The following is a 10671-nucleotide window of genomic DNA, read 5'->3' as shown; positions in this document are numbered from 1 at the left end:
GAGAGAGAGAGAGAGAGAGAGAGAGAGAGAGAGAGAGAGAGAGAGAGGGAGAAAGAGAATGAGAAAATGTCAAGGTGGGAGATCAATATTGAATAAGCTTATCTTTAGGAAAACACAGGAAGAAATTCAAAATAACATCCAAAATTAAACTATAGGAATTACTCGGTAAAGTGGTGTATTAATTAGGCATGTTCACATCACACCATTTGAGATCATTTATTTACTTTTTAATTACATTTTTAAATAAAATATAATTGCATCACTTTCTTCATTTTATTTCCCTCATCCAGTCCCTAACAAGTTCCCTCCCTTGAACCCCTTCCATAATCCCACTCTCAAACTAACAGCATCCTTTTCCTTGGTTATTATCATCACATGAGTGAATATGTGTGAATGTTTAACTATGTACAAATAGGTAGAAAGAAGATAGATAGATAGATAGATAGATAGATAGATAGATGATAGATAGATAGATGATAGATAGATAGATAGATAGATAGATAGATAGATAGATATCCAGCCAGAGAGATATGACTCCTTGAGTCCATTCGTGTATATGATTTCAGGCTGACTGCTTTGAATTTACAAGGTCCATCCCTGGGAGAGGCTCATTTCTCTCTCTCTATCTCTCTCCCCCTCTGATTCTCTCTGTGTTTCTCTCTCTGATTCCCTCTCTGATTCCCTCTCTGATTCTCTCTCTGATTCTCTCTCTGATTCTCTCTCTGATTCCCTCTCTGATTCTCTCTCTGATTCTCTCTCTGATTCTCTCTCTCTCTCTCTCTCTCTCTCTCTCTCTCTCTCTCTCTCTCTCTGATTCTCTCTCTCTCTCTTCCTCTTTCTCTTTCAGCAGTAGTTCTTGGCTAATGGTAAGACTATTGCTTTATATTTTATTCTAACAAAATATAATAACTGTATTTATTCCAGACATTATTGCAAATAAATATTCTGATATAAGACAATTCAGTAGTTTCATCATTAAGATAGTTGGTTAGTAGTTTCAAACCATGAAAATGGTTTACTGATTGAGTCTGGCTTTCCTAGGGAAGGCATAGGCAGATGGTGTCAGTTAACAGAGGGTAAATGTATGCCAAACACAGTAAAATTACAGCACAGTGCTCTGGGTATCTGTGATTGAAAGCAGCTGTCTCTAACAGTGGGGAAACAGATAACTCCTATTGTATTCCAGGGTGGTAAGCATATGTAAAACAAACAAGTAAGCTAGTATTACACTAACATTTTCTCATGTACAATGATTCTTTGTTTCTGAAAAATATCATCGATTTTTAGCTAGGTTGCATCTTGAACTTATTTTGCAAAATAGAATGCTAATATATATATATATATATATATATATATATATATATATGCATTGAATTCTTTAATAGCTTAAGTATCACTTTGAAATCTCTCAGGATGTGTGTGTGTGTGTGTGTGTGTTTAAAAAGGCTTTATGTATTAATGAAATTTCAAAACATGCCAACACAGTTGGACATATAACCAAAGGAGCATCACTCCCATCTGGTGGCAAACATTAAAATATTGAGCCTAATGCCCAAATGGAAATTAATTTGACTCTAGATTACATAGTCATCAAATAAATATGAGTCTCATAATTGTCCATCAATGACTGCTTCACAATGCTTCCTGTGACCTTAATTCAAAGAAGTATTTCAATAGAATCATCTGAGATATATGCCATTTACTGGTAAACCTAGCAACATGAGAATTGTTGACATTAAGAGATGAGACTATTTGCAAGCCACTAGAAATATTAAATATTCATTCAGTTGAATGTTACTATAAGTGATAGAGATAAGTCCCTGAATCATGATCAGGTTAATTGTATTCAAGTTCTGCAATTAATCTATATTTATGCATACATATTTTAAAGAAGAAAAGGTACAAAAATCCTTATGAAATTTTATATGATTCAGGCACAGGTACCCTTAATTCAACTTAAAATCAGAAAACTAGAATTTAAGGAAAAGAAAACACCATCCAAAACTGCAAGTAGAATCTAGTAATAAAATGGATGGGATGCTTGGAAATAGGTTGAGAAAGTTATTGAAGAATAAATACTTTGACCAGACCCTCCCATCATATGGTGTCCTTGAAACTCTTATCTTTCCTGTGTTTAGTTCTTTGACAGGAGTGTATGCACAGTTGTTTTAACATTGTAGTGTTTCCATAGAAACTACTCAAATATTTTAATCTGGGAATCTCATAAATAAGTAATGAATGAAGACATTTATCGATACTGATATTCTTAAGATAAATAGAAAAGGGTCCAGAGCAGGAAACAATGTGACCTCCTTTTATATTTTATTTATATTTTATATTACATATTACCATTGTTTTGATCAATTTATACATAAAGTATTTAATAGTGGAAATTGCTAAGAAGACATAATATGGTGTACGGAAAAGGGGGAATGGAAGAGATGGCTTGGTTCTTAGATGGACTTACTTTCTGAATGCTTGTTTTATAATTCTAGAACAAAGTTTGGTTCATAAGCCCCTGAGTTAAAAATGAATCTTCCATTTCTCTCATTGTAAATATAACTAAGGGGAGTAAGCACTCTTGGGAATCGAGAAGGGATGGTCTATTTGAGGCACAAATTATCACGGGAGAGGACTAAATTACAAACGTTCTCTAAACATGTAAAACAGATTTTGAAGATTTTAAAGTCCATATATCTCTACCCACTTCGATTCTGAGCTACTTATTAATATTCCGAGTAAAAGTCAAAGTTCACTGTTAAATTTCCCATTGCATAACTTCACAGGGGCCAGAGCACAATCCTCAAAATGCCATGGAAAGTTGTCAAAAAGAACTCCTACAGAAGTTTCTTGCCTGTCAGGACAATTTAAAAGAACTCATTACATGTTTTAAACACCAATTGGTGTCATTTCAGGCATTTAGTATTATTTGAATAAGGAAATGAAGACCAGTATTCCAGTAAATGCTATCCTGTTAATGACCTTTGGTTCATTAGCTTACTAACAATGGAAGGTGAATTCTCTCTTTTAATTTTATGATTTTAATGGTGGAAAATTTCTTTAAAATAATCTATCAATGCCAATGTTGTCAAACAAATCTATAGCCTTCATACACATCTTAATTAATATTATGTTATACTAGAAAACTTAATGTTTATTAATAGTAAATTCATAATGTCATTTTTCTTAGTAAGGTAAGGAATTTGATTGAACACACCAATTTTTATTTTTGGTGCTGTTTGATTCACCCACTATCCAATCTTTCAAGGTTTCCCCTGGGCATTCAGTTTTGCTACAAACAAAATTCTATCCATGAAGTTGTATGCATACATTTGATGCAGCTGTTGTCATGATCCAATTTTTCTCTGTGTTCTATATTTTTCTTTAAATGTCAGTTATGGAATTCTAATATTTTCTTATCTATCTCCCTTTTGTCTTCCATAAGGTCACCAAGAAGCAGCGATTGCATCACATGGATCAGTAAGAGTTCATTCTCTGGAAGTGATCCTTTACATGCCACTATGTAAAAATTTCCACCTTAACAACAAAATGCATGAGAGAATTTTTATCACACAATGGCATGCAAGTTAAAGCACACAGACACTGGAGGCATTTCATGGGTATTATAGTCAGTTGGATAGCTAAATCCCTTCTCACAACTGTAAAGTTATATGACTGTATGTGAGGAAAATTACAGGGGGCTACAGCTGTGGAGTCCCAGTGGGTTTCCACGCGACAGGTCCCGCAAGCAGAAGAAACGTCTATGGTTCCAGTGGCCTGGAGGCTTTGGCGGTGGCAGGCCGCAATGACACGAGGAAGTCCTTGGTTCCAAAAGGGTTTATTGTCATGGCAGATGGTGGATGGATCTGGAAGTACACCTGGTAAAACTCAGGGCAGTCCCGAGTTATATAGGGAGGGCAAAAGGGGGAGGATCTGGGAAGGATTGGGGGAGGATCTGAGGAGGCATGCTTAATTTGCTCCGCCCTCTGGCCTTCATTAGTATGTAAATCCCTAGGCCCTGAGGCCTCTAGTCACAGACTCTACCTGTGTACTTTGGCAGGGGCTGTAATGGCTGGCCTATGTGACTGACTGAGTTTTATGGAGACTAGACTGTTTTTCAGGACCCTGGGTTCTAGGGGCTCGCCGAACTCCTGCAGGTTCTCATGCAGAGTCTCGGGGTTCTAGGCGACTGCCCAGCCATGACCCAGAACACCCTTACGCAGTCCCACAACTGTAGTCTTTAAGTTACAAGTTATAACCATGGTAAATCATGGCAGCAGCAACTAGAAAGTAATACAGTCTCTGTTTTTACAAAGTAGGGCTTTGTTAGTAGCCCTCAGATCGATTAAAGGAACACAATGGATGAAAGAAATATTAGTAGTAATAATGTTGATAAAATAATAATGATATTAAAAATAATTAACTTTTTTGAGCCAGTGAGATGGATCAGCAGGTAAAGGTGCTTTCCAACAAGTCTGATGATCTAAGTTCTAGCCCCAGACTCTGGAAGGCAGAAGAAGAGAACTCTCAAGAATTGTCCACTGACCTCCTCATCTCACCACATGAATAATGCAATATTTTAATCATTGTTTTCCTTACTACAACGTTTCTGTGAATTTTACTTTGTTTTGTTTGATTGTTTTTAAGTATATTTCCTGAAACCTCTGCTGGTGATTCCTGAGAACACCAGTAACAGGGTGCAAACAGTGTCTGTGTTCATGGAGACTCACTCAAAGCATCAGAAAGAGACTTGTTAGAAATCTGATGATCAAAAGAGACATTAGCAGGGCCTTGGACTGAAATATGTAAGGATCATGGTGTTGGAAAGAAGAAGAAAGGGAAACTTTGTTGGAGAGTAACAGAAACTTAGGCAATTGATTCCTTCAACTCTGTGGAAACCAGGACAGTGATGAACATAGATATTCAATTGAAGACATTTCTAAGCAAAGGCATGAAGGGATTGCTTTATTTCCCCAGGCTGATTATTTTAAAAATGTGAGAGAAAACAGGTAAACACAAGGAAGAATTATTACAGTTAAAATAGAAAATAAACAGAAAATGATAATTTGAAAAGTTCTCAGCCTTTGAAGATTGCAAAAGAGGCTCAAATTAAATTAGTTGCTTTCAGGAAAACCTGCTGGGAGACATTCAATCACAGTTTTTAATGTTTAAAACTATAGTCACCTAAAAGGGGAGATGCCACAGACAGAAGATACTCACCAAGGCCCCAGACCCAGCCTAGCAGCTAGATTCAGAAGCTGTTCTTTTCTGTGGTTTCAGCTCCATCTTTGTGATTCTAACTGATCCCCAACTACTCCATGTTCTTTTCCACATAGGCTATCTAAGACTAAATCACATGACCTGGAACTTTCCAATAGCCCCAGACAACTTACAAGTGTGAGATAGATCCTTTGTTAAAGGATTTTCCCTAAAGGTGCCCTTCTTTTGGAAACAACTACTTTAAGCTAATCTTCCAACCTTCTTCTTCTTTTTTTTTTAAGACATGGTCTTATAATGTATGCTGGCTGACCTGGAACTCACTATGTACATCATCAGATCTCCCTCTGTCTTCTGAGTTCAAATATTACAGGTATGATCTACCATGACTAATTTCATTCTGAAGATCTCCTCCAGATTTTAAAGGTAAGCCTTCCTCTTTAATGTCCTGTTAAGTGGTTTTTAATGTATTATTGTTTTTTTCTAATACTTACCGAACTCAAGACTCAAACAGAGTTTCAAACTAATAAACTTAAACTCAAGGCTCAGAGTTTCTCCTAATAAATTTCATTCCTGAATGGTTATTATGTATCACCTCCACTCCAAAACTGTAACACTCTCTTCATTTTTTATTTAACATGAGAGGCAACCTATTGTATAACCCAATGGCCTTTTGCTAGTACCTTATCTGAATATACAGTTCAAAGTATCAAGTTGATAAAGGCTGTTGTGAACCTACACCTGTGACATGGGGTTTCCTTGAACATTGCATCAGAGGGAGTATCTGGATGTGAGGATATTAAAGAAAGACTTTCTGGAACATATTATTCAACAGAATGAGTTACCACAGGTACATATGGGGAAACCATGACATTCTTGAAAAGGTTAAAAGCTTCTACTTAAAGGGCAGAACTCAAAGGGATGACTGCATCACTCAAATTTGATCTGCAGATACTCAGGCCACATATGTACATGAGCATTTATGACCACTGCTCCAGAAAAAAAAAACACCTATTATTAAACAGGAGATTCTCAAGCCCCACTAGGATGTTCACAGGCCTTGAAATTGAGTGACACTTGCCCACTGGAAGCTGTAATCTTGAGGCTGGCAAAGTTTTCTTGTACTTCCTTGTTTTAGGAGTCAGAATGTCTATAACTGAGACTGCCTGCCTCTCTTACCAATTCATTTTAGAAGACCATGCCTCATCCTCTTACAGTTAAGCAAGTGGAGAACTTTGATGACCTTATCCCTAAAAGACTCACATGAGTTTGGAGACTTTAAAGGTAATGAAATCAGTGAGACTTTCAAATGCAATTGAGGCTATAATGGTTGAGACTTTCAGTAACTTGGGGACTTAAAGAAAATGTTTTTTTACATGGGGAGTATCCAGAAGCTACCATGTATCATAAAGAATGATAACCCTCAGTCCCCTCAAAACAGCTACCTTCTATTCACGGAAACTATAAGTATGTTCCCTTAAAAAGCAAAAGGCCTTTAAAGATGCAATTTGTTTAAGGATACAAAGATATAGGTAATTTTCTAGTATATTCTAATAGTCTCAATATAACAGAGTCCTAAAAAGATCAATATCAGAGAGGGTACATGAATATAGCAGAGACAAGGGAATGAAATGTGCAGATTCTATATTGCTGATGTCAAATATACAGAAAGAGGCCACAAAAGTCAAGAGGCTTCTAGGAGCTAAAAAAAGCAAGGACATGGTTTTCTGCTCAAGTATCCAATAAGAATGCAGTTTTGCCTGTGCCTTGACATTAGAATTTTTGACCTCTAAAACCATCAAACAATAAATCTATGTTGCTTGAAGCCATTAACTTGATGGTAATCTGTTAAAGCACACAGCACAAACCAATAAAAATAGCCTCAGGCTTCATGTGGCATAATGAATCTCTACAAATGCATCATAAAAGTTCACATTTTCATATTCCAGGATCTTAAGTGTTTAGATTGCAAAGGACATGATTCATGAGACACTAAGCATTAATTCTCAACACTTAAAATCCTGATGACATTCTGTGCTCTTGACAGTCACCTACTGGAAATGTGTCAACAGAAAAATTGAGCAACTGTCTAGTCTAACCAGACAGAGTTTTCCCTAGTAAACTGAGAGAATAATGAAATAAATTTTCACTGCTAGGGAACAGTCAACAGTTTTTCATATCTAAACAGTACAGCTGAAAGTGATTGAGAAATGATTCACTTAGACATTGAAGTCATTGCTGCATGTGAGGGCTCCTTTCATCAAGGGCCTCCTCTTTAAATATCTCACCAACTTTTAAAAATATCATATGAGGCATTGAAAAACAGCTTCTTTAACTCATATAAGGCAATGAGATCGTCTTCAGTTGAAGAAATTATACATATGTACTTAATAGTCAGCATAATAGCATAGTGTATCTTCTTTAAAAACTTCAACAGTCTTGAGAGGATCATTGAACTCAACAATCATAAAAAAACAAACAAGCAAACAAACAAACAAACAAACAAAAACACATAGTACTTTACCTGTGTCACAAGAGGCTCCAACAGTCTTTCCACTGTGAGTGTCCGAATTTCCAAACTTTTGGGATCCCATTTTAAAATGATAGGTGAAGTTGCTGAAGTCATGCTCCCTGCAGGAACATATGGCATCCATTAGAAAGAATGTTCAAGGACGTATGCCATGACTCTGAACTTCAAAATGAGTTCATCACCCAAACCTAGAAGATGTGTAAAGATTGCTTTAGGTCTAACCCTAAAATGTCAGAGATGGGAAAACCTGAGCCAGTACTGATGTGAAATTCTTAGATCTGAGATATTTCAAAGGTCCCTTAGCTGTCGACGATGGGCAACGTCAAGGGACTCTGATGTGGGTGAAAGGAGGGTGAGAGCCCTGTCTTAGGCCATGTAGGCTGCACCCACTCCCAGCACCACGCACTCCTTTTCGGCTGCATTGGGTGGGCCCCTGGGAAGTGGACCTACAATAATCCCATCATTGGACTAACTCACAGCCATCCTAGTCTCTTGTAAATGTTCAAGTTACCAACCATTTGTCAGTTTGGGGTGTAATATTGTCATAAAGGAAGGCTCCCCAATGTTAGCGGCCATATCAAGGGTGGCCTTGGTTTAGGAAAAAGCCAATTTTTGTTGTGGTGATCAAGAGGCCAAGCTCTCTAGCGAGAGAAATGAGGGCAAAGCCAGGCATACCAGGAACCCTTCTGGAGGGCGTGGAAGTCTAGGGGTCGACCGTAGGGGGAGGCAGGGGAGCTGACAGCTGTGTCAGTCTCCTGCGGAGTCACTTCTGGATCCTCTGCAATTTTCAGCTGATGGTAATGAACTTCAACTGCCTTCTTGATGGCAGCATCAACCTGGTTCCGTGGACGACAGGTCACGGGCGATGATCTCTGTCTTGCTCAATCTTGATTTCGTGCGCACATCCTCTCAATGAGGGTCCGTCCAGAGGGGTCCGTGCCTCGAGCCCCACGTCTGGCCTAAAGCCTTCGACCATCGATGTGACTCGTCTCACATCAGTGTTTTGGGGTTGTGAACTTGTCTAAGACCCCCCATAATTAGACATCCAAATTCAAAACTCACATAGTTGGGATTGAACATAAGACGCCTTCTCTAACTAAACAGAGAAGGGGGAGATGCCAGAAGCCAGGACCCTCGCCCTTACCCTTACCCCCTACCTTTCCCCACCTGCACAATGTCCTCTGAAGCTTGGCAACTGCAAGATCCTGCTTAGCAACTGCAGATAGACTCAAAGCAGAGTACCATGTCTTCTTAAGAATAGCAGGGAGACCATAACTCAAGCAGTGTACCATATCTTCTGAAGAACTGCAGGTAGATCATAATTCAAGGCAGTGTACCATATAGACCATGACATGTTTCAAGGCACAGGCCAAGAAGATTTTGTACTTTTCCACCACCTGGACCCTCTTACCCCCTCCCCTTGTAAAACATGCTATAAAAAAAAAGCATTTCATGTTCAAAAAAAAAAGAAATTAAAAAAAATAAAAATAAAATAAAAAAAATAAAATAAAGTTTAATTATAAAAAAAAAAAGGTCCCTTAGCATTCCAATATATATCAGGCAGGTCACTACAGATAGGACCTGTAGGAATGTAATGTTAAAACTCAAACCAGAATATAGCTCAAGCCGCAATACCTGCACCAGACCTTAACTCACAGATACTGGTAGTTGGCCTAATCTAGACATGTCTGGGAGACTCTTGCTAAAATACCTCCGTGTACTAATTTTTTCATCTGGTGTTCTAGCTTGCCTTCTACTGACATGGCTGCATGCAATAACCAAAGAAAACTAGAGAAGGAAAGTGTTTATTTCATATTACATATTATATAGCCCATCATCAAGAGAAGTCAAGAAAGGAACATAAGACATGACCATGAAGAAAAAAACCTTAACTTACTGGCTTGCTCCTGCTTTATTCTTCACTAGGATTTTTATATTATCCAAGATTACCTACCTAACAACGACAACATCTACAATGGACTAGACTACCTCACATCTATAAAAAAAGAAATGCCCCAGAGAAATGACCAAGGATTCTATCTGATAGGGACAAGTTTTTAATGAAGATTCCTACTTTCTTGGGTGTCAAGGTGACAAAGAAGATTAACTACTTCACTTGGGAAAGTGAGATGACATCAAAGGAAATGTTAATAGTCAAACATCCTATTTCTTACCCATTCCCTGCTTGCTGTTTGAGAACCAAAGAGCCTGGCTTCAGTCTTCTTATGAAAAACCCTCCATCCTTAGGGAGCTATAAGAAAAGACCCATGCTTCTGTCTCATGGGTTATGACTTCCTTCTTTAAAGTTCCTACCATGCTGCCTATCTCTGGTGCTGGGACCTCAAACCTCTTCAGAGTCCCTGTCATATTATTGTCTATGTCTGTTTGTTCATGGCATGAATAACTCTTCTAATAAACTCCTTACTCCCAACAATGTGTCTCAGGGTCTCTCTCAAACCCACAGCCAAAAATTGTCAGGACCCTGATACTACAGAAACATTTCATTACTTCAGTGTTTAGCATGTACTCATCTGCTCTCTGAACTCAAAGGCTTGCACCTTGACCTCATGCAACTTATGCTTTGAAGCTGAAGATAGTTAAACCGGAGAATAATTATGTCTTGGTGTGACAAAGGTTCTCAGGAATACAAATAGAATTGGGAGAGTTGAGAAAGTAACATTATAGCCAGTGGAAAGACATACAGAAAAAAACTGTGAATCAAAGTATATTCCTTAGGATCTTCAGATGCATAACCCCACAGCATTATAACACCACTTGGCTGTTTTCCTGTTAGCTTAGGCCTTAGAGTATCATACACCTTAGGGCAACAGTTATTATTACTTAAATAGGAAGACTATCTTGTAAGCGTGGTACTTATGGCTAAACATTACCTGCTCTCTCAAGAATCAAGTTACTCGGCAATG

At 38.0% G+C, this 10671-nt stretch overlaps 1 protein-coding gene across 7 annotated transcripts in view; it reads right to left on the bottom strand.

Annotated features, from left to right (window-relative positions):
• The window catches only part of Ctnna2 (catenin alpha 2), a 1083974-nt gene that overhangs the window by 940005 nt on the left and 133298 nt on the right, over positions 1-10671 (bottom strand). For 5 of the 7 annotated variants that reach the window (XM_028762290.1, XM_028762294.1, XM_028762295.1 and 2 more), the window contains one exon: positions 7742-7848. In XM_028762290.1, the coding sequence (XP_028618123.1) occupies positions 7742-7843 (102 nt within the window). In that variant the 5' untranslated portion in view covers positions 7844-7848. Of the gene's footprint in view, positions 1-7741; positions 7849-10671 lie in introns of those variants that run through there. The other 2 variants (XM_028762292.1, XM_028762291.1) reach the window with 1 other exon arrangement.

Source organism: Grammomys surdaster, unplaced genomic scaffold (assembly GCF_004785775.1).
Source record: "Grammomys surdaster isolate TR1022 unplaced genomic scaffold, NIH_TR_1.0 133, whole genome shotgun sequence".
NCBI lineage: Eukaryota > Metazoa > Chordata > Mammalia > Rodentia > Muridae > Grammomys > Grammomys surdaster.
The sequence above is the reverse complement of the archived record's forward strand: the minus strand, read 5'-3'. Positions and strand labels throughout refer to the sequence as shown.